The 23,108-nt window shown below is 42.8% G+C and overlaps 1 protein-coding gene across 11 annotated transcripts in view; it reads left to right on the forward strand.

Moving 5' to 3' along the window:
- The window catches only part of LOC125023535 (ryanodine receptor 3-like), a 100,215-nt gene extending 79,968 nt beyond the window's left edge, over positions 1-20,247 (forward strand). For 5 of the 11 annotated variants that reach the window (XM_047610856.1, XM_047610858.1, XM_047610857.1 and 2 more), the window contains 38 exons: positions 476-716; positions 828-915; positions 1,013-1,105; positions 1,693-1,707; positions 2,575-2,745; positions 2,827-2,886; positions 2,998-3,132; positions 3,640-3,752; positions 5,571-5,667; positions 6,635-6,744; positions 7,028-7,079; positions 7,157-7,213; positions 7,298-7,397; positions 7,482-7,561; positions 7,641-7,717; positions 8,053-8,126; positions 8,935-8,952; positions 9,592-9,672; positions 9,782-9,870; positions 9,963-10,091; positions 10,196-10,300; positions 11,404-11,485; positions 11,657-12,972; positions 13,095-13,153; positions 13,262-13,436; positions 13,531-13,617; positions 13,721-13,915; positions 14,081-14,211; positions 14,296-14,338; positions 14,469-14,596; positions 14,705-14,765; positions 14,915-15,061; positions 15,930-16,064; positions 16,155-16,311; positions 16,505-16,569; positions 17,276-17,376; positions 18,902-18,953; positions 19,173-20,247. In XM_047610856.1, coding sequence (XP_047466812.1) covers positions 476-716; positions 828-915; positions 1,013-1,105; positions 1,693-1,707; positions 2,575-2,745; positions 2,827-2,886; positions 2,998-3,132; positions 3,640-3,752; positions 5,571-5,667; positions 6,635-6,744; positions 7,028-7,079; positions 7,157-7,213; positions 7,298-7,397; positions 7,482-7,561; positions 7,641-7,717; positions 8,053-8,126; positions 8,935-8,952; positions 9,592-9,672; positions 9,782-9,870; positions 9,963-10,091; positions 10,196-10,300; positions 11,404-11,485; positions 11,657-12,972; positions 13,095-13,153; positions 13,262-13,436; positions 13,531-13,617; positions 13,721-13,915; positions 14,081-14,211; positions 14,296-14,338; positions 14,469-14,596; positions 14,705-14,765; positions 14,915-15,061; positions 15,930-16,064; positions 16,155-16,311; positions 16,505-16,569; positions 17,276-17,376; positions 18,902-18,953; positions 19,173-19,268 — 5,015 coding nt within the window. In that variant the 3' untranslated portion in view covers positions 19,269-20,247. The remainder of the gene's footprint in view (positions 1-475; positions 717-827; positions 916-1,012; positions 1,106-1,692; positions 1,708-2,574; positions 2,746-2,826; positions 2,887-2,997; positions 3,133-3,639; positions 3,753-5,570; positions 5,668-6,634; positions 6,745-7,027; positions 7,080-7,156; positions 7,214-7,297; positions 7,398-7,481; positions 7,562-7,640; positions 7,718-8,052; positions 8,127-8,934; positions 8,953-9,591; positions 9,673-9,781; positions 9,871-9,962; positions 10,092-10,195; positions 10,301-11,403; positions 11,486-11,656; positions 12,973-13,094; positions 13,154-13,261; positions 13,437-13,530; positions 13,618-13,720; positions 13,916-14,080; positions 14,212-14,295; positions 14,339-14,468; positions 14,597-14,704; positions 14,766-14,914; positions 15,062-15,929; positions 16,065-16,154; positions 16,312-16,504; positions 16,570-17,275; positions 17,377-18,901; positions 18,954-19,172) is intronic. The other 6 variants (XM_047610859.1, XM_047610863.1, XM_047610864.1 and 3 more) reach the window with 3 other exon arrangements.
- The last annotated feature ends 2,861 nt before the right edge of the window (positions 20,248-23,108 follow it).

Consider the following 23,108-nt stretch of genomic DNA (forward strand, 5'->3'; position numbering starts at 1 on the left):
TTAGCAATGAGGAATTAGGGTTAGCACAACTGTGAGATATATTCCTCCTAAGGTCTCTGAATCTTTAGCCATGCAAAGGTTAGCCTGCTAGTATGCTAAACTGCGATCACCCTGGTAAAAATAATACTGTGACCTTCACCGATCAGCCACAACATTAAAACCATGTTCTACTGGGAAATGTGTGGACATGGCGTTCATGTGGATGTTACTTAGACATGTACCACCCACCTACACCAGACCAGGCACTCTGACCCCATAGCAATGACACTCATCCCAGCAGGCTATATAATGCTGTTGTCAGACACCACAGGACACCCTCAGAAGGCCCATGTCCATTCTCTGATGAGTCACAGCTGTTTTGGAGGCACAAGGGAGACCTACACAATATTAGCCATAATGTTACGTCTGATCGGTGTATTAGCACCATTGTGCTCGCGTACACGCTGTAAAAAAAACTTTCTCTCTCACTGCTTAGTTTATGTGCAACCCATCATCAGCAAGGCCCGTGCAGACCTGTTGAAGAGCCACTTCTTGCCCACGCTGGAGAAACTGAAGAAGAAGACAGTGAAGGTGGTGGCTGAGGAGGAGCTGCTCAAGGCAGACAATAAAGGGGACACCCAGGAGGCCGAGCTCCTCATCCTTGACGAGTTTGCCGTACTATGCAGGGACCTGTACGCCTTTTACCCCATGCTCATTCGCTACGTGGACAACAACAGGTTAGTAAGTGATGGATCCGTTTAAAGGGAGTATTTATCAGAGAACGAGGCAGTTGTTACTGTTAGCAGAAAAGGTACGGGGAATGCAATAATCTGTCTCTGCCACGATAGGTCCAGGTGGCTGAAAGAACCAGATTTAGACTCCAACGAGCTCTTCAGGATGGTTGCAGAGATATTTATCCTCTGGTGCAAGTCGCATGTGAGTATTCTGATCTCAAACTTTTACACGTCTTTTTCTCATCAGTACCACAGGTACATCTTTATGTGACTTTTTTTTTTTTTTTTTTTTTTTACAGAATTTCAAACGAGAAGAGCAGAACTTTGTGGTCCAGAATGAAATCAACAACCTTTCTTTCTTGACTGGTGATAGTAAAACAAAGATGGCTAAGGTAGGATTTATACGTGCTCACGGCCCCTCGGTACTGTCGAACTTATCTTTTTATTTTAGACTTTGCAATGCCATAGATCTCTGATCCAGTATGAAAAGCAGCAGTTTCTGTGTGAAAAAGACAAAACACAGATAGGCTTAAAAGGATGACACATGGTAATTCCTCTGCCATGTTAACAAATTCATTTTTGTGTACATGTGCTCACACGCGAACATGTTAAATGCCCAAGAGGATCTCAGAGGCGACTAAATGATGCTCCTCCGCTTCAGACGTATTAAAATGGACCTCGACTTGCGACTCTGAGTGTGTATGGTGTGCGTTTGTGTTTGGGTACACCGTACATGCATGCTTGTTACAGTAGAGGACTAACACTCATCCCCCGGTAGACGGATATTCCTCCATACCTTCGGCCCTTGCAGGGGTTACAACATTTTATTTCTTGTCTGCCTGGTTTAGCTGTTTAAAGGCAAACAAATGGTTTCCATTGCAGTGCACGTCCATGCGAGGACCGTGCGCCTCCATTAATTGCCCTCTCATCTTTTTCCTCTAACCGCCTCTCTCTTTCTGTCTCTCTCTATCTCAAACAGTCCTTTAAGGAAAAGGTAGAGTGATGCAGTGCATGAGCTGTTCACCCGCCAGCTTATTGGCTTGTATGCTGCAGTCACCAAGCAGAAAAGCCAATAGCTTGTGCCGCTGTGCTATATAGTCTATAGTGTAGTTATACATTACGTTCCCTTATTATTTGTGGGCTCCATTCATCACCATGTGTGACATGGTCACTTTGGTCATTCCTCATTGCCTTAATGGGGGGAACATGTCTCATGTGGAGTAATGAAGCCCAGTCCTTCTGCAGCAAATCATGTGATCACATGTCACCGGTGTGTTTGATGGATTGTGATACTCTGGTGTGTTTGTAGAGTTACCTCAAGCTAGTTATACATTTTTTTTTGGTTGTTGTAGTTTGTGTGTGATTAGGTTGTTTGTATGTGTCATTGTATATGTGTACATATTATAATATCTACATCTGTAATATGAAGATAAGTCTTTTCACTGAGCTGGCTGCTACAGTTTGGCTATTGTAAAGAAAAAAAAAAAAAAAAAACACGTTGCAGTTCCAACAGCAGCAGTCTGGTCGTTCTGCTTTTCAGCTGAGGTGTGAGGCTTTATTGCTTCAGCAGCACAGATGATTTAGTCTTCTCATAGTTTTTGCCAAGGCTGAAAAATAAAAGCCTAGGTTGCCTCTGGCTTTTGTTCAAATACAGCACGAGCGGTCCCACTGTTTAACTAAACACTCACAGGGTAACAGTTTAAATGTTGTCGGGGAACGTTTTAGTGCAGCATCAATCTCAGCAAAGTGGGGGGAAAAAAAAACTGTATGTCTTTCATTTAAAGATTGCTCAGCAGCTAAAAGCCCCTCGCCTGCATTTAACTGTATGTGTTGTCTGAGGTAAATAACGTTGATCTTTCAGTCTGGAGGACAAGACCAGGAGAGGAAACACAAGAAGAGGCGCGGTGAGTTCTACTCCATCCAGACCTCGCTGATTGTCGCTGCTCTGAAGAAGATGCTCCCCATCGGCCTCAACATGTGTACCCCCGGGGATCAGGAGCTCATTTCTCTAGCCAAGACAAGATACCTCCTGGTGAGAAAATATTTGACACACACACTCATCAGAGCATGGACATGGGTCTTCTGAGGGCAAGCTGTTTTTTCCCCTCAACAGAAAGACACAGATGATGAAGTTAAAGACCACATTCGTCAGAATCTGCACCTTCGAGAAAAGGTAAGGATGTCAGAACCACGTTTATTTCTACAAGCAGATAACAGTCTGAGTTAGCTTGAATACTACATTTCCCTACGTTTGACGCCCTCCTCTAAAACATTCTCCTCTTAGTCGGAGGACCCCGCTGTGAGGTGGCAGCTGAACCTGTACAAGGACATCGCGATGAGGGCAGAGGGGTCTCCAGACCCTGAAAGAGTGGTGGATCGCATCCAGAGGATCTCAGCCGCGGTCTTTAACTTGGAGCAGGTCAGGCTCACGCATTTTTATATTTTCAGGCTGCTATAAGTGATACCCAAGATGGTATCACTATTTTTAGTGTTAATAAACCATATATTCATGTCACATTGTTAATATAAATAATTTAGTTTTTGCTAGAGTACATTTAACTATATTATTAATGTTATAATGTTAAGTTTATTTTAGTTGTTCCTTTGGTGCTGGAATAAAAATATCTGAGTGAAAACACCCTGTGCTTTTTACACGTCATGGATGACGAATCTAAAATTGCAGTCATCCTTGACAGCGAAATTGCACTGGGCTGCTTCGCTGTCCTGACACTCCCTCTACAGCACTCTCTACTTTCACTTACGAACGATCAAGTTCAGGATGAGTCACCAAACACAAAACACTAGCGCACAGCGAATGTGCCTGACGCAGAGTCCAGCCATTATCTTCTCTGGTTTGCCTGGCAGAGAGTGGCATTCTGTTATTTTAATAAATTATTTTACCAAGCACTTCTTCTGCCCTCATTAGGTGGAGCAGCCACTCAGATCCAAAAAGTGCGTCTGGCAGAAGTTGCTCTCCAAGCAGAGGAAGCGAGCCGTTGTTGCCTGCTTCCGGATGGCTCCACTTTATAATCTGCCAAGGTATTACTGCATGCAGCTTCACCTCCACAATCTAAACAATCTACAGCTTCAAAATGATGCATTCAAGAAGACGCCTCGCAGAGAGCTCCTCGTGAGCAGATGAGAAGCGGTGTAACAAGTGTCATAGTGTCACCTCTATGACCTCACTTCCTTTTTCGGCCTCAGTCACAGCTCATTTTCGTCCCTTCTTGGGTCCTGACCCCGCATTATTATTATTGCTCAGCCTCCTTCAGTGTGTAGGACAAATGTCTAGCCTACAGCTGTTATCAAAGAGTAGAAAAAAAAGGGACACTAGCAATTTCATGCCCTGCTGCTCTGTAACTCAATCACAGGAAGTCGGGCCGAGTGCTACAGTCGGGAGGAAAACAATTATGATGCCCAACCTCAGGGTGGCTATCTTCAATATGTGCTCAGACGACGCTGTCTGCCTGCCTGCCTGACACGATGACTCATTTATTCGCAGCTGCTGACACTGAAATACGACACACCATAGCTAATAATTATTAGAGAGTATTTACAACAGCAGGGCGGCGATTGTTATTCTATGGAGTAATTGATAAGTGTTAGAGGGAAGGATGTGAGGATAACGAGGAGGATAACGTCACGTCCCGCATTCAGATGTCATTGTGTCTCTGTTTTCTCTCTCTTCAGTCTTTGTTCTGCCCTCAGTCTCACACTCTACTGTACTTCATCCCCTCAGGCACAAAACTAATAATTACTTCCTGAATGCCTACCGACACAATTGGCTGGAGATTATGCACGAGAACACAGACTATGACAGTCTGCTCTCAGTGCTGACGGTAACGAAATGCTGACCCAGTGCTGCTACTCTATGACTTGTGTTCCTCTCTTAACTACCCCTTTCCTTCCCTTTCCTTCCCTTTCCTTTCCTCCAGGCACAGTCTCCGCTATGAGTTTTAACCCCCACCTTTGCTGGCACATAAACTGGCCCGCAGTCTCAATTAAAAATGCATTAGCTGTAGGTAAACAAGAACCAAAAGCAATATTACTCTGGCTAGATATGAAGCTAGTCCTTAGCTAAGCTATTATAGCATAGTAACCTCCCTTTGATAAGTCCTACAAATTAGCATGTTGTACAATTGTATAGTAATAAAACCCACTTAAAAAATATTTTCTATTATATGTTTCTTGGTTAGGCATAGCCTTTAATTCACTGTGAGGTTGCCAGGAAGTGTTTTTTTTTGTGTCTGCAGGTGATAGTTTAGGAGTAGATTAAAGAGGCATTCTTGAACATCGCAATCCAGGTTGATTTGGCGACACTTGCTAGCAACTGTGTCAAGAGCAAATGGAGTTTAATATTACTGGTCACACAACGGGTTAGCCGCGATATCATGCTGCACATTGAATGAGCAGAGAAAGCAGTGAAAGGTGTGGGTTGTCTGGCTGAGAAGGTCTTCTGGAGGTCTTCTGTCTGTTGCCTGCAGCTCTTCATATAACAGCTTACTGTAACTGCTCCTTCTTGTTTTAAACTGATCCACTTCCGGTGTGTGTACTTCATAACAAAAGTCAGCTTAATTTTTGCCAGTTGAATGCTTTCAATGTGTAGCTGTAGCAGTATATCCCTAAACCCTTTTAGATGTCCAATGAAGAGTTACAGTGACAGTGGCTTCATAGACATGTATTTAAATTATAAAGCCACCTTAGATCAAGAGAGTATGTCAGTCGTTTTACTTAGGTGACCAGTTGGATGCGCCAGTACCCTAAACTAACCAGCATCAACCTCTCCTGAAGGCACTTCGCCGCTCCTTTGCTCCGATCCTATCTAACCCTGCCTCATCTCCTCTCACCTGTTCCTAGGCATCGCTCTATTAACCTCTTCCTCCTGGCATATCAGAGAATATGGATAGAAACAGAAGAGTACTCTTTTGAGGAGAAGCTAGTGCAGGACCTTGCAGTAAGTACTTGTGTCGTCCCATGTGCTGAGCTCCGCTCCTTCCACTCTCGTCTAATTGTGTCACTGTCAAAAGTGTCAAAGGCTCTTTCACCGGGTTACCACCGGGTCACTCTCCGTCATCCATACAGTGATTGTCAACTCGTCCCATTGTTGGTAAGCATGACATCACTTGTGATGTGAGAGCCAGCTGATGTTGGTAAGAAAGCATCCCGCCACGATGCTTAGACTTACCACCGAAATTTATGAAAGTTCTGTGTCTTTCTTAAATTTTCACCGCCATAAACTTTCACAAGCATGCGTTACACGCGTTGTAGTGAAAGCAGAAGAAATACAGCTGCTCTCTTTACAGCTTGAACGAGAGTGCTTCAGAAAAGCGTTGCACTTTGTCTAAATCACCCACAGCCATTTGATTTAAAACGCCTGAAATGGAGTTGAATAAATTATGCAAATTTTAATCTAGAATGAGACAAGTTGGAACTTGATGAACATTACTGTGCCAGTGGATATCGTACGTATTTTTTTCTTTTTCAATAATTAAAAGAAGATAGAATTTGAATTAATAGAGCTTTTGTAAATATATTTTTTTTCAGCTTTTTTTTTTTTTTTTAACCAATAGCTTTTTATCTGATATTAAAGCCACAGGGCATTAGAGAAGAAGTTAATAGTGTAACAGATTATGAACTCTATGATCGAGCCAACCAAACATGTATGTCTACGATAAAAGATAAACTGGGCTTGTGAAGAATCATACTTAACTCCATTCACCTCTAACACTGCTGAACATCACCCTTTGTGTGCATGTGTGTGTGTGTGCCCGAGCATGTGCTTGTCTCTGTCAGTCTTGTGCATGTCATCACTTGTCTTTCCTCTGATGCCACAGGTTAAACGTTACCGCATGTAAGTGAGTTTTTCCTACACAGTTTTCTCACATATAACTTATAGCTGATTTTTGTATTCCGCTCTCTAGAAAACACAGCCCAAAGTGGAGGAGGAGGAAGAGGAGGAGGTCAGAAAGCAGCCAGACCCTCTTCACCAGCTCATCCTGCATTTCAGCCACAATGCTCTGACTGAGTGCAGGTAAATGCTCTCACACACCTGGCCACCTGGCACCGGAGCGAGTTGCTCCATCTGTCCTCCGTAATTTATTTGGCCCGCTTCTCCGCTAATAAAGAGAGCATTAAGCTAAATGATAGCTTACAGTAGGAAGGAAACACAAACAGTTTTTCTGTGCTTTTCCGCAATCTTCTTGATTAATGCACACACACTGCAGCGGCAGTAAATACAATCACCGCACGCACTTCTTATGCACAGATGAGATGTGAAGCTTAACCTTCCTGTGTTTGCCCTCCCTCTTTGTTAGTTCTTTGGAAGAGGATCCCTTGTATATTGCATATGCGGACATGATGGCAAAGGTACCTCATTCTCTTAAATGATGCTATGGTGCCCAGCAAAAAAATGCGTAGCTACAACATTCAGTTTTTTCTTCCAGAGCTGTGCCGAAGGCGAAGAAGAGGAAGAAGAGGAAGGAAAAGAGAAAACATTTGAGGTGCTATTAAGTTTTGGGGACATTCCTGCTTCGTTTTGTTTTTCAAATAATACACGCAAGTGTTGAACGTTACATGTCTTACAGGAAAAAGAGATGGAGAAACAAAAGATGCTGTACCAGCAAGCGAGGCTTCACGACCGTGGAGCTGCAGAGATGGTGCTTCAGATGGTCAGTGCCAGCAAAGGTACGAAAACACACTTTAACCCGGCCACCTTCCTGCGACAACTGCCCCTGGTACGACCGTCATGTGCAATTTGTGTCCCATCAGGCCGACTTGGTGCTATAGTGACTTTCACCCTCAAACTGGGCATCTCCATTCTCAACGGGGGAAACATACTGGTCCAGCAGGTACGCAGAACTCCTCTCGTTCGGCAGGAGCTCGCGACTCCAGCTACGTTTTTGACCGTGCTTTTTTTCCCCAATGCAGAAAATGCTGGACTACCTGAAGGAGAAACGAGATGTTGGCTTTTTTAAAAGTCTGTCTGGACTGATGATGTCGTGCAGGTAATGGAGCCATGGTCGATTGAAGCACGTTAAACATGATTTACTTTTTGCTTCTGTTGCAAATTAAAGGGGAACTCGAGCTGACAGAACAGATTTATAATAGAAAAATATGTTGCCCCCATTCCAGTGGAGGAATTACTTAATGGATGATTTAATAGAAATATGCTGCAATATGAGATGAGGAGCAATCGTTTGGAGCTTACTCCACATTTAGAACTAAAGGGAAACTTTCTGCCACAGTCTCATCCTTCCCAAACTTAATGGATAGAAGTACACTAATAAACTGCTGAATATGTCAAAGCAACATTGCGTATCACCTCTTTCTTTTCTTCCAGCGTCCTGGATTTGAACGCTTTTGAAAGGCAAAACAAGGCTGAAGGTCTGGGGATGGTAACTGAAGAGGGATCAAGTAAGTGAGGTTAATAAAGGTGGTCTGAGACAGTCCTATGTGAGCGATTGACTTGTCCTCTACTAGGAGACCTTGAATCATGTGGATACAAAGAGCAATAAAAAGCATATTTGTCACTTTAATGCGGCACTGAATAAAATCCACTGCAAAGAACAGAACCTCAATTCTCAAAGTTCAGCAGCTGTCGTTAAACACTGATCTGCTGCATGACGATGCGTGCAGTATACGGCCTGTTAGACATTTCTTTGTGCCGTTGTCCGACTCGGACGCTGCATTAGTGTGACAAAACATTTGCTCTTTAGTTGTACATTTCCATGTCCATGTCACGTGTGTCATGTTGTCACGTCACCCTGCAGGTAAACCTGTGCTACTGTATGTCTAAGTCCTGTCTGGGCATTGTCTGCCACCTAAAAGCACCCACAGTCATCTACATAAATACTCACTCTTTAATCTGAGCTCTCTATTTAAGCTGATGGATTGCATACAGTATGTAAATATGTTTTTTTTTTACCATACATACTCCAGCTCATTTTCGCCTCATAAGCTCAGGCATAAGTGATGGTAACTGTTAGTCCGATACTTTGTCTAACCTCGAAGCACCTGCCTAGCGAGCAGACTTTAAGACTCGTTACCGCATGTCAGTGTCGCAAATCCGTGTGAGTATGTTAAGATATATCTATAGTCCTATCACTCTCTCCTGTTCCTACTTCTTCTGATTGAATCTCAATGTCTTCTCCTTTGCTTATGTCTGCTTTTGTTTTGTTTGTTTGTTTTTCTCTGATCATGATTTTTATGTCATCGGTCGCAGTCAACGTGAGTGAGCGGGGTAAATACATGGTTTAGATTCTACTCATTTTATGCAATGCTAACATCTTGATTGCTGTCAGCTCCTTCCTCCCTCTCCTACATTTCCTCCCAGTCCTCCCTCTCCCTCCTCCTCCCCTGTCCCCCCTTTGCCTTGTCCTGAATGCAATATGATCATCTCCTTTGTACCCTGGACTGAAGGAACGCATGCATGCTCCTATGACATCTGGATAGATTGTTCAGTCCGCGGTCAGGTGCCCAAAACTGACTCGAATCTTTCCACTTGTTCTTTTATAAGAAGTCAGTGCTTGTTATTTGTGTGGAACCCCTTAAGTTTAATGATACTAACCAGCAAGTACTAAAAAATAAATCTCTCAAAGCTTTGATTGTGTGACAACAAAGCTTTGCTTAAACAACAAGGCTCAGTTGTATTCCTAATATAAACCTTATTTTAATTTGATGATGATGCACTATGACTTGTGTATGTGTTATGGACCTCTAGTATAGTGCATATAATTTGATGCTGTTTGACAGCAAGACAGCAGCTTTATGAGGAGGCAAAGGCAATGCAAGCATCTGATGCCTGTACAGACGTTAAAATGACGGATCTCTGACCTTCCTATGACTGAAACGGCAAGTTAATCTTATTTCCTGTCCTCAGGTTCCAAGGTGCTGCAGAACGATGAGTTCACTAAGGATCTTTTTAGGTTCCTGCAGCTTCTCTGTGAGGGCCACAACAATGGTTGGTGGATGAATTAAAGACCTTGCCTCAAGCTACATGACTCTGAACCACACCGTGTTAAAGTCAAGTTACTGTTGAATCTTTTTTTTCTTTTTGTCATACGTTTTAGATTTTCAGAACTTCCTGAGGACTCAGACAGGGAACACAACCACAGTAAACATCATCATTAGTACTGTGGACTACCTCCTAAGACTCCAGGTATCACATCGTTGCGTCAGGATCTTTTAAATTCCCAAACAAGTATATATTTTCATTAACTTTTCACATACTTTGCACTGTTCCTTTGTTAGGAGTCCATTAGTGATTTCTACTGGTACTACTCTGGTAAAGATATTATCGATGAGGCAGGTCAGAGGAACTTCTCCAAAGCACTGGCAGTGGCAAAGCAAGTCTTCAACTCTTTAACAGAGTATATACAGGTACATTAAAACCTGGACTGAAGTATTTGACTGATCTTTCAGTGCTTTATTATTTGGAAAATTCTGATCCTATGGTTGTCTCTCTTTGTATCCGTGTCATCCAGGGTCCGTGTATAGGAAATCAGCAGAGTCTGGCTCACAGCAGGCTGTGGGATGCCGTGGTGGGCTTCTTGCATGTTTTTGCCAACATGCAGATGAAACTGTCCCAAGTATGTATTCTACACATGGCTGCAATAAAGCGGTGGTGTTACTAGGGTGGTGAAAGGATTTACTCATTATTACTTAACGGAATGTTTGGCATTAAGCTTGAATGGCATTCAACATGCTTGCAGATCTAATGTTATTGTAGATTATGATATGGTATTGCTAATAAGAGTGCCCACCGGGATATAATGTAATTTAAATCAGCTCCACTAACACGGCGGAAGGATTACATTTCAGTTCAATTTGCCACCCTGGAGATTTTTGAAAATTGAAACAGGGAGAGAGGTGCACCATATGTCACTGAACAATCATTCATAATAGACTTAGCTGCTAGGACGTTTAAACAGGTATACATTTTTATAGCTATAAATTCCAATAACAGATACTGATCAAGACTGAAAAGGGAAGTCCAGCACAATGGGCAGCTTTAAATTCAATACTTGAACTATAGTTTAAATAAAAAAACAAATACAAGCCTCTTCTAAAAGAGTATATTTATATACTCTACTATTCTGCTTATGTTGTAAATTAAATATCTGAACACTTTATCCACCATTGGTGTTTTATCTATCACCACTAGAGGTCTCACCAGGCTCAAGGATAACCTCAGGCTGCTGCAGCACGCTTACATATGTCAGCTCCAGGATTTATGACTCCATATAAGATATGACCAATAAGCCCGCAGTGAGATGAAATCCGACCACCTAACCTCATCTCATGGTCATCACAAAGGGCCTGGTCTGACAGCATCAACCAAGATGAAGCAGCACGCAGGTGCAGTGGTTTGAATTTAGCCCATCAAAGTACGCCTCAGATTTATGGCGTTTTGAATACGGGCTCCACTGAGACCCTAAATGAGCCAGACAACCTGGCCATCTGCTCGTAGACAGCAAAATAACATCAACCCTGGTGCTGATGGATGGATGTTGCTAGAAGGACCTTCTGGGTCCCAGCAGGGCCATTGTGGGTTCTCATAATCTGAAGCAGCCTTGATCTCTCCAAATTCAACTCAGGGATATTTAAGAGGGTGACAGCAGGCCATCACTGCTCTGTGTGATGTAGTGCGGTGTGGGTCACAAGGTTTTCCTTTTCTGCCTTCTCCTAACAGGACTCCAGTCAGATTGAATTATTGAAGGAGCTGCTGGATCTGCAGAAGGACATGATCGTCATGATGCTCTCTCTTCTCGAAGGTTTATTTTTTGATGTCATCCCATGAGCTGCAAGGATATTGTGCCATCTCCACCATTCATCACACAGATTTGATTGACTGGCTTTTAATCAAATGTTAATCCTAATGATAAACCCTGAATTTCTTAATGTGCATTCTGACTAACCTTTGTCACCCTGTCATTTCATTTCAGGTAATGTTGTCAATGGCACTATTGGCAAACAAATGGTGGACACCTTGGTGGAATCTTCCAGTAATGTGGAGATGATCCTTAAGTTTTTTGACATGTTCCTGAAGCTGAAGGACTTGACCACTTCAGACAGCTTTAAGGAGTACGACCCAGAGAGCAAAGGGGTCATCTCAAAGAAAGATTTCCAGAAGTCCATGGAGAACCAGAAACAGTATTCTCAGTCTGAGATTGAGTTTCTCCTCTCCTGCGCGGAGGCTGATGAGAATGACATGTTCAACTACGTGCTATTTGTGGAGAGATTTCACGAACCAGCCAAGGACATTGGTTTTAATGTAGCCGTGTTGCTGACGAATCTCTCGGAGCACATGCCTCACGACGCTCGCCTCGCAACGTTCCTCGACCTGGCCGAGAGCGTTCTCAGCTACTTCGAGCCTTACCTGGGCCGCATCGAGATCATGGGTGGAGCCAAGCGCATCGAGAGGGTCTACTTCGAGATCAGCGAGTCGAGCCGCACGCAGTGGGAGAAGCCTCAGGTGAAGGAGTCCAAGCGGCAGTTCATCTTCGATGTGGTCAACGAAGGCGGCGAGAGCGAGAAGATGGAGCTGTTCGTCAACTTCTGCGAGGACACTATCTTTGAGATGCAGCTGGCGTCTCAAATTTCGGAGCCAGACCCGCTCGAGCGTCCGGAGGAGGATGAGGATGACAACCAGAGCATGGTGGAGAACCAGGAAGAGGAGGAGGAGGAGGAGAGCGTGATGATGGAGTCTTCCTCAGCATTTACAATAGCATGTATCTCTATGAGAAAGAGCCTCTGTCACTTCCGCCAGCTGCTCACTTTCAAGAGCATGAGGCGGCAGTATAGGAAATTTAGAAAGATGAGCATTAGGGAGATGGTGCGGGGCTTCTTCTCCTTCTTCTGGATGATCATCACAGGCCTCCTCCACTTCGTCTACAGCCTCATTTGGGGTTTCTTCCACATCTTGTGGACCACTATGTTTGGCGGTGGCCTCGTTGAAGGGGCTAAGAATATGAAGGTGACCGACATTTTGGGCAACATGCCGGACCCCACTCAGTTCGGGATCCACGGAGACGTGTTAGAAACGGAGAAGATGGAGGCGAATGAAGCATCGGCGTTGGCGGAGATGGCTCAGATGGCTCAGAGCGACGCAGCAGAGGCCGACCTGATGGCTGAGTTGCTCAACATACAGCCCAAGAGAGAGGGCAAGCATGGGTCTGAGCCAGGTCTGGGGGATGTATCTGAGGTGGTGGTGGGAGACGCTCCGTCAATAGCCAGTGCTGTCAAGCAGAAGAAGGCACAGGTCAGAAATTATTTCGGGTCAAATGAAATAATCATATCTATATTGCTAAATATTTCTTAATTTACAGAAGTTAAACACTTTTTTGCATTCATTTAAATGTGATTATGTTCTATGTTTTATAGCTGGCAGCAAAGAAAAGGGCTGTAAATGGAGAATACAAATCAGATTCAGAAAAAGGAGAGTGAGTATAATGTGTTCAAGGGGTCTTGAAAGTGAAAAAGTCACAACGACTACATACTGTATTGGTATGTCACTAACACTGTCACTAATAGAGAATTTATACTTTCAGTTCAGATGATGGAGAGAAGAAGGACCACGACAAGTCTAAAGATGAAACTCCTCCAGAACCCTTAGTAGAGGAGAAGAAAGCCCCGAAGAAGAGACTTGGCACGAAGAAAGAACCTCCAGAGGCCTTCATGGCCAGCTTCCTCGCTGGCTTGGAAGTCTACCAGACTAAGATGCTGGTCAGATATGTTTCTTTCAGCACCTGTTTGCATATTAAGAGAATGGAAATCAGCTTGTTGTACATAAAACTCTAACTGAAATTATCTTTCACAGAACTACCTAGCCAGAAATTTCTACAACCTCCGCTTCTTGGCACTTTTTGTTGCCTTTGCAATCAACTTCATCCTTCTCTTCTACAAAGTACGTTTGTAGTTAAACTTTGGTCATATAATAGCTCCATATTGTTTTAAGTGTACTTTAGTTTTGGACTGTTAAATCATCATCAATCATATTTGTTCCTTAGGTGACTGGTGACTATTCCGACGATGAAGATCCCTGGAACCGTCGAGGCAGAGCCGGGGAGGAGGAAGATGACGGAGCGCTGGAGTACTTTGTCCTGCAGGAGAGCACGGGTTACATGGCGCCAACGCTTCGCTGTCTGGCAATACTACACACAATCATATCTTTCCTGTGTGTAGTGGGATACTACTACCTAAAGGTACAATAACATCCACTAGACATTCATATTTTACCGAACTGTTGAGGAAGTTTTGGACCTGGCATTAAGTAACATCCACATTAATGCGTTGCGATTAATGTGTTGCGATCAACTCTAAATAATTTTTTGTAATAATGATGTAGCCACCTTTCCTGTGTGCCCAAGGTGCCTCTGGTAGTGTTCAAACGAGAGAAGGAGATAGCGAGGAAGTTAGAGTTTGCTGGCCTCTACATCACAGAGCAGCCGTCTGACGATGACATTAAAGGACAGTGGGACAGACTGGTCATCAACACTCCGTGAGTTATCTACAGCCCAGTTATTAAACTCGTAATCCTTTCGCAAACAGAGATTTAATGCCGCTCTGCGGTTTTGTTTTTCAGTTCCTTTCCCAACAACTACTGGGATAAGTTTGTCAAACGCAAAGTAAGTGGCCTCTGTGATTTTCAGATTAATTTAATCTATTAAGCACACAAGCTTTACATCAAATCTGATTATACTTGATAAACGTCAGCATTGTGTTCTGTTATGTTTTCCCGTTCCCTTCTGTTTGTAGGTGATAAAGAAGTATGGAGACCTGTACGGAGCAGAGAGGATAGCAGAGCTGCTGGGCCTGGACAAGAGTGCACTGGATTTCAACCCAACAGAGGAAACTGTTGCCAAGGAGGCCTCGCTGGTGTCATGGTGAGATATTAAACTGTTGAAGAGCAGACAGGCTCGGACGGCTTGAAGTAAAAATAGAGGTCAAGAAGAAAATATGAGCCCTTCATATCAACTTTTCTCTGTTCCAAGGTTGAGCTCAATCGATACGAAGTATCATGTCTGGAAGTTGGGGGTGGTGTTTACAGACAATGTGAGTTTGAAGACAAGTCGGAATGATTAATTACTCTCCTCTACGTTTTTTTATAAATGGCTGACTGGGTGATTTGATGGATGAACAAGCTGATAGATGACATTATACCAAGACTGATGGGATTCTGATTGGTTGTTCTTCTTCACCAGTCATTCCTGTATCTAGTCTGGTACACCACCATGTCCATTCTGGGACACTACAACAACTTCTTCTTTGCCGCCCACCTGTTGGACATTGCCATGGGCTTCAAGACGCTCCGTACCATCCTCTCCTCGGTCACACACAACGGCAAACAGGTGAGGAAGAGGAACAGGGTGCAGGTCGTTTACCGAACAAGAGGGGGCACTGCAGAGTTAGAGTTTGATGCTGGGTTATAACCACCACTGCCTGTTTAATAGCTGATGGCAACACTGTTTTAACCCGGCCTGCACGTCAGTGCTACACTAATGGCGTTTTGGATATGACATAATAGAAATTACACAATACTGATGTAAGAAGAAAAGTTAATTGTGATCTGTGATATACAGATGATGTCTACAATGTTTCTGTGGATTTATGTCCATAAAGCTTCTTTAAGCTCTTTTGCTTTAATTTGAAAAACTATTAACTGCCCTCTGGATTGACATTTGAATTGAATTGGCTCAAAGCCCTCATTTAAATCCCATTTCACACTGTCAGCTTCTGCAGTTGTTCTCATGTCAACTGACCAGAGGCACAAATCAAAATTTAATGTCATCTCATTCTCCTAAGGGTGGAAATTCACAAAAATGGCGAGGCTGCAAGGACTCGAGCCGACACCTCCCACACTCAACTGCCTGTGGGCAGATCAATCACCCTGTCAATCCAGATTCAGTTTACCGCTACCTCCACTGTTTTAGCCTTTTAGGACAATGACAATGCCTGAGCTACTTCTCGGTGTAGTTTTGTGTTAGAGATTATATATTTATTTTTTAGAAATGAGCAGCAGATATGAACTTTCTCTCCGGGTGCACGCGTTTGAACTTTTCCCTCGGCAGTGCCATTGTGTTCCTCATGAGGGTTTCGCCTTGTTTAAATGAAAACAAACAGGAGCCGGCAGCTCTGCCCCTGCTGCTGTGCGTCCGATCAGAGCATGCAAATAGAAAGGAGGTGTGTAAAGGCTGCTTTTGCTGTGCCTCTCTGCAGCTGGTTCTGACAGTGGGCCTGCTGGCTGTTGTGGTCTACCTCTACACGGTGGTGGCCTTCAACTTCTTCCGGAAGTTCTACAACAAGAGCGAGGATGACGATGAGCCGGACATGAAGTGCGACGACATGATGACGGTAAACAGAAGTCACACATATTGGATTGGTTTTGATGAAGCGGGCATGAATGCTGCCTTTTGGAGTAACTGTTCCTGTGCGTTTCTACAGTGCTACCTATTCCACATGTACGTTGGAGTGAGAGCAGGCGGGGGCATCGGGGATGAGATCGAAGACCCGGCTGGTGACCCCTATGAGCTCTACCGCATCCTTTTTGACATCACCTTCTTCTTCTTTGTCATCGTCATCCTCCTGGCCATCATCCAGGGTACACTCTCACTGTACACATGGTGTTCTTTGGAGCCTCAGTAAAATAGCGCACATGCAAAGATTCCAGCTCCTCACGAACTTTGAAGAACTTAGAATCACAGTAGTATATCCACGTCCACATTATACTTCAGAGGTGTACAGTTGGATACCGTGTATTTAATATGCTCACAGCAGTTCCTTTGTGGTTGCAGGTTTGATCATTGATGCCTTTGGTGAGCTGAGAGACCAGCAGGAACAAGTCAAAGAGGACATGGAGGTGAGAGGATATTTCATTTTCAACCACATTTTTAATGCAATGTTTGTCTTAAATTGCAGTGAAACACTCGATTATCGATTCATCGCTTTATTTCCAGGACATCGTACTGTAAGTTGATCCACACGAAACTTAAATTTGAGCTTAAATTACTCCTCATTTTTTAAACAATTAGTCAGACCAAATGCAAGTTATATCACATCTGTGGCCATTTTTTTCTAACCATTGTGCTGACATGGGAATATACATATAGGTTTACCATAAACATAATTTGAATGAACTTTGACAATACCCATCATTGGACTTAAGGATAAGTCAAGAGTTTGCTGCACAGTTGACCATGTAAACACATAATCCTGTTTTTGGAATAAATAAATAATAATTTCTGCCAGAAATATCATGACACATTATTGTCCATGTAAACGCAGCCAGTGTCATAGTTGTAGTCTCAATCATTGGAAAGCTCCATTCACAGCTACAGAAGACATCGCTAACTGTCCACAGGCTGAGTTGGACAAAGCGCAGTGAGGGGGAATATCAAGCATCGTCTGGTGACTCAACCTCTCTGAGTGTTTTTGGGGGTTCCAGGTGCAGCGATCTTGGCCAAGCCTTTGTAAACTAAGGCTTCTGTTAATTGCTGTAGGTTACACAACTAAGCCCTGAAAGAAAAACAAACTACTCTAACCACGTTTTCATTTTCTGTCCTCAGACCAAATGTTTCATTTGTGGCATTGGTAATGATTACTTTGACACAACACCCCACGGCTTTGAGACTCACACCTTACAAGAGCACAATTTGGCCAACTACCTGTAAGTATCTTAGCTTAATTTACCCTTTTCCCCCCTGCTGTTTCCTTTCCATTTAAAACCATTAATCATTATTATTATCTCCCACCAACATGTTTTGCCTCTCTTCTGTAATTTAAACACATGATTGATGGCTTCAGCACATTACTACAGTATTAGAGCCAAAGCCACTAATAGCGGCAGTGATCCAGAACGCTGGATCCCTTCAAGTATTCTTTCCATCTGCCGTCGTGTTTCCCCTGCACTCTCTGCTTAGCCAGTGTTCTTGTGTAATGCCAGCGACAATGCAAAGTCTCAGTCCATTTGCTCTCACAGTCAGCTGGCTGGAGGAGATGAGAGCGACCTCATTATGTTCCTTCATTACTATTTAATGCCATGAACTTTATTGGAAAATAGGTTTGTGATGGCGTGCTCTCATACAGTATTCATCATGATCTGGCATGCTGTGATGCACACAGAGATACACCGGCCCGTTGCCATTTACACTTGATTTGGGAAACAACGGGCGATTTGGTGGCGGAGACCACAGACTGTATAAAGATGGATGGCTCCTGAAACGTGAAGCCAGAGCAAGTAGAGCTCCCCCTGGTGACTGGCTGCAGTATAGGTCATAAGCTCCAACTCCTCCATGTTCGAACTTGGGCCAAATTAAAACAAAGTATAAGTAATAAATTTTTTTCAAGGATGGTTTCAGTCATTTTAGGTAGTTAATAAAATGCTGGTGCATATTCAAGTATCCATTTTTCTGAGAAGTTTAATTTTAGTCGGTTATTTGATGCTATAGAAACAGGATGTGACATCAGGATCAGTACAAGTTGCCATGCCAACAGCTCCATGAAGCAAAGGAGCGTTGGAAAAAGTAAATAAATAAATAAGCACAGAGTATAATCCTCTTGGACCGTACTGTGCACTGACTCTGGCTCCAAAGTTGCAAGATAACACTGCCTGCATCCTTGGGAAAAAAGTGTCAGTTTGGCCAATGCAAGGAAGTTTGAATGCATGGTCCATATTTGTATACAGTCTATGGTTTAGGCAGTCAGAAACTGCAACGCCTCCTAGAACACAGACATTGCCTTGTGAAAGGCGGTATAAAAATTAAACACACAGTAAACCACAGTAAAAGCCTTTCTTTTCTATGTGTTACTACTGTCATAATTCTAGGGCTGGGTGTATTCATCTAAATATCGATAGAATCGATACCTAGGCTGGTATCGCATTGATACTAGCATGATGAGATACTTTTGTTATAGTTTCTCTTCTATATGTCCAGCAACTTACTCATCACAGAGTTCATGTGAGTACAGCTATTCTCCAAGTCTGTACGCAGCAGGAGCTTCTCCATCTGTAGCAAACGGTGGAATATGGACAGAATTTGACACTCAAAGCCTAGTATTACAGAAGCATCACACAGCTGGCACTGATGCCGTTATTGCCGCCCACACCTATTAGATACGAGATGTAAAAGCTTCCTGTTTTGCTGGAACAGTTTACTTCTTTTCTTTCTCACAGACTGTTTGGCCTTTTGCAGGTTTTTCCTGATGTATCTTATCAACAAGGATGAGACAGAGCACACTGGTCAGGTAGGGTATAATTCTACACTGATGACCTTTCTCACTTTATGGTAGTCACTACTGTGAACATCCCGATTTCACTGTTTATTTTACTATATATCATTAAATAAAGTATATAGCAGTTAATCAGTAATTAATGTGCGGCAGCCAAACATTTAACTACAACTTCTACTAATTGCAGATTTAGGTAAATTTGCTCAGCGTTTATTTGCCTGCTTGTTTGTGCAGGAGTCGTATGTGTGGAAGATGTACCAGGAGCGCTGCTGGGATTTCTTCCCGGCTGGAGATTGCTTCCGCAAACAGTACGAAGACCAGCTTGGATAGACCAGATGCATCCTCATTACCTCTGTCCCTGTTGAAGTGGGCTGCTGGAACATGTAGTTCTACCTACGGCTGCTGGACTGCAACACACACACAAGTCATCCCAGCGTTTCTTTGAACTGGTCCGAGGAGGGACGAGGAAAAAAAGTACTTTTTTTTTAACCTAAAAAGGAGAAACTTCTCCACTGTCAGATGTACCAGTCCAGGGGGAAATGACCTCCAACTTGCCCCAGACATTTTGATCCTCTTTTAGTTTTGGGACTCGTTTTTGACAGCGTGTTGCCTTTTACTCCACATAACCCCAAATCATTGCACAATTTTTCTTTTTGGTCTTTTTGAGAAACACTGGGTTGTGTGGGGTCATGGGACAATGTGTCAGTCATATTATGCACAATGTATGAATGTTGAACTTGAGACTTAATGCCAAAAGAAAAGCAGAGGAGTATAGTAGATATACGTAGTGTGCAAAAATGTGATTTGAGAAAAGTTCGTGTTTCAGATGTTGTTAGCATTGCATATTGAGATGAGGTTTGTAGAACGAAGTGGCAAAAATGGTTTATTGTGTAGGATTAAAAAATGCCTAAATTTCTTCATGAAGTGCCTTACAGTACTGTACTACTACATTACAATGAAGCTATGCAAAACTTTAGTTTTATTTTTCTTTATTGTATGTAAGTGCAGTAGTTTTCCTGGAGCAGTAACGAGTAGCTGTCCAGATACGTAAATTGTGGCTGACACGTTTTCATTTGAACTTGGAGGAAACAGCGTCGGAATTTGATTTATTTTGTTGCTGAATGCAGCATAACAGCAAATGTTCAAGATACAAAGTGTATAAAATGACACAGCAGAATTTAACGAACACCTTCAAACAAAAACGACAACAAAAAAATGAATTGCTATTGTATGGCCCTTTGTATGTAATAGCTTTGCGGATCTGTGCATTTCTTTTGATGGAAAAAAATAAAGAAATTAATGCAAGAAATATTCATGTTTCTCAGCTCTTTATCGCCTATATCAGGGGGTCTTTAACGTTTTTCAAGCCAAGGACCCCCAAACTGATGAAGCAGGGACAACATACAAGTCTACAAGTCAAGTTGCCTTTATTATATGCATTTTGCCCCCTACTGTATGTTGTAATGTGTATTTAAAGAATTAAAATTTGTGGGGGAAAATAAAAAAATTTAAATAAAAAATGTCTAATCAACCACAGATTTTGCGATCCCTTGCAGTACCTCCGCAGACCCTCTAGGGGGTCTATTTTCTAAATACATAAAACACATTTTAACTTCGTTACTCATCAACATCTCTACTATAAAACTACTATAACTACTATAAAAAGAGACAGTGAGTCATTTCAGTCCCAAAATCAGCAAGATGACACATCTGCCTCTGCTGCTATTTTTTTTTTTCTTTCAAAACAAGACCCCTACTGCGTGGCCACAGCCTTTGGCTTCAGTTCTAAGTTTATTTCACTCACCCCAAACCTCAAAGCTATATCATAACTGTGACCTTCCTGCAGATTAAAATCTTAGCATACTAATAAATAAGCAGTGGCTGTGTGTGTGTGTGTGTGTGTGCACTTCTGGTTGGTCAGAGAGGAAGGACGGGGCCTCAGCAGGCTGCATGATGGGAGTTTTAGCCATTACCCATGGTGCCACCTGTCAGCTCACATCATGTCACCACACCTCAGGCACCACACAGTGCAGTAGCCTGCCGCTGAGAGCAGCTCCACCTCCTCCACTTGCACTGCAACTGCTCTGGCATGTTGACTGCTTTTTGTGGTCCCAGCAGAGCGTCGAGGGTGAAGTATATTTTTCAAATTTATAAGTGACTTGTTGCCATTATTGTTCCCCTGAGTGCGCAGCAACAGCAACAATAAAGAAGCTGTATTCTCCACTAATTGTCATGAAACGCTATCATAATTGAGCAAATACTTAATATTTGGAGCGCATTGTGTGCAAAGGCAATCTGAGAGCAAACTCAATTTAAAGTTTCAGATATTATGTTCTGTGCTCTAACAAGCACTCCTGTATTATTTAGCATATTATGTAAATGCAACAGGAGAATTTGCAATATCTGTGATGTGACCATTCTCAGTAATGTGGCATAATGAAAGCCGTGGGAAGGCCGTCTCAGTGTGAAATAACAATTAACTCACCATATAACTGAAGACATATTATACCTGGCTATTAAACCTGTCTAGTTTGGTGGCAGCAATGAGGGTAGGCCTTTCATTTTCATCTTAGATGGCTTGCTGAGAGAATTTATGCACAACTTGAAGGATTTTCTTCCTTTAAATGTCATCCAGTTAACCAAACGGATGTGGAACGTGTTGATATAACATTTAATGCACAAACAGCTAACCAGTAAAGTTTACTACATGCATGTGAACTTGAATGCTGCCCTAGTACCCTAAAGGTGCAATACCACCAATCCAATCCATTGGGTGCCAGCTCCAAAATAACTTTAGTACCTATTTGGAATTTGTCACCATTAAAAAAGTAAAAAAAAGTAATTAAGACATACCAAATTCAGTTTTCCGTGTCAATGTGGTTGCTTTTTTTTGGAGCTACGTCCATTATTTAGTAGATTTAAGGCCTCACATTTTTATTTGGTCCCATTCCAGGACGTGGCACCCAAAGAAAAAAAATGAAAATTGCCAGGCTAGAAGTCTGTGAAGGTTCTCAGTCATCCAAGTCATGGTAATCCAAACTGGACTTGTAGGATTTATTGAAGACGTTGAAGAAGTTGACCTGAAGAAGCTACTCGGATGAGTGGCGAAACGTCTTCAAGAAATCCTACAAGTCCAGTCCTTATTCAATGTTTTTTGGAATGCCAGGCTAGTAGCTTCAAATTGGTAAATTGACAAACCAGTGGGTCACACCACAGTGGCTGTGCCCAAACAGCACCAAACAGAGACATATATATTAGGGTACAGTTAGGTAATATGCAACATGTCTTCTTTTTAAAAAAAAATATATGTATATATAAATATCTGCTCTCTATTCATGCTTATTATTTTTTTTAATTAATATATTATATATCTACTTTAGAGGAGTATTTCTACCTTTGGACAGAGCTTGCCCTGTTTGCTCTTAAACATTAAACTGGGAACGCTGAGCAAGACAATTCTTTCTTTTCATTTCTCCCACTTAATGCATACGCACAAAACATTTTGTTCACTCAAAATGTGCACCAGCAAGATTAATAAACTCCCTTAAGGAGGACTTTTGTGTTAGATTCCCTTTCATGCTGGGAGTCTGTTACCTGCTTGTAAGGGTCTAAGGAGAGAGATCCCTTAGTTAGCAGCTTCCTCCCGAGGGCTCTTCACACCAAGTCTCGATGGGATTGCTTTCCAGACTCGCAAATATCAGTACAGTAAAAAGCTTGTGTCTTTTTAATTTGCTTTCCTAAACAGTTGGGCTCTCAAATCAATGTTGTTTTAAACTTTGGGGAATACTGAGCAGAAGCTGGGCAGCACAGCGGTGTGATGGTCAGTCCAGGTCAGTTCCTCCCACCCTCCAAAGATATGACCATTGGGTTCACTGGTGATTCTAAATTGACCGTAGCTGTTAGTGTGAATGGTTTTCTGTCTCTCTGTGTTAGAGTGGAGACCTGTCCACGTGTGTACCCCGCCTCTCGCCCAAAGACAGCTGGGATAGACCCCCCCCCGAGACCCTCCAGAGGACGAGCAGTTACAGAAAATAAATGAATGAGCAGAAACTACCTGCTCCATATGTTGGCCACATTTTCTGGAAGACGCGACACCTGCTCTTCTCTCTGTGTGACTCTTGCATGATGTATGACTGCTGATGTAACGTGGAGGAAAGTTGTGCGTGGCCT

The sequence above is a fragment of the Mugil cephalus genome, chromosome 17 (genome assembly GCF_022458985.1).
Source record: "Mugil cephalus isolate CIBA_MC_2020 chromosome 17, CIBA_Mcephalus_1.1, whole genome shotgun sequence".
Lineage (NCBI taxonomy): Eukaryota > Metazoa > Chordata > Actinopteri > Mugiliformes > Mugilidae > Mugil > Mugil cephalus.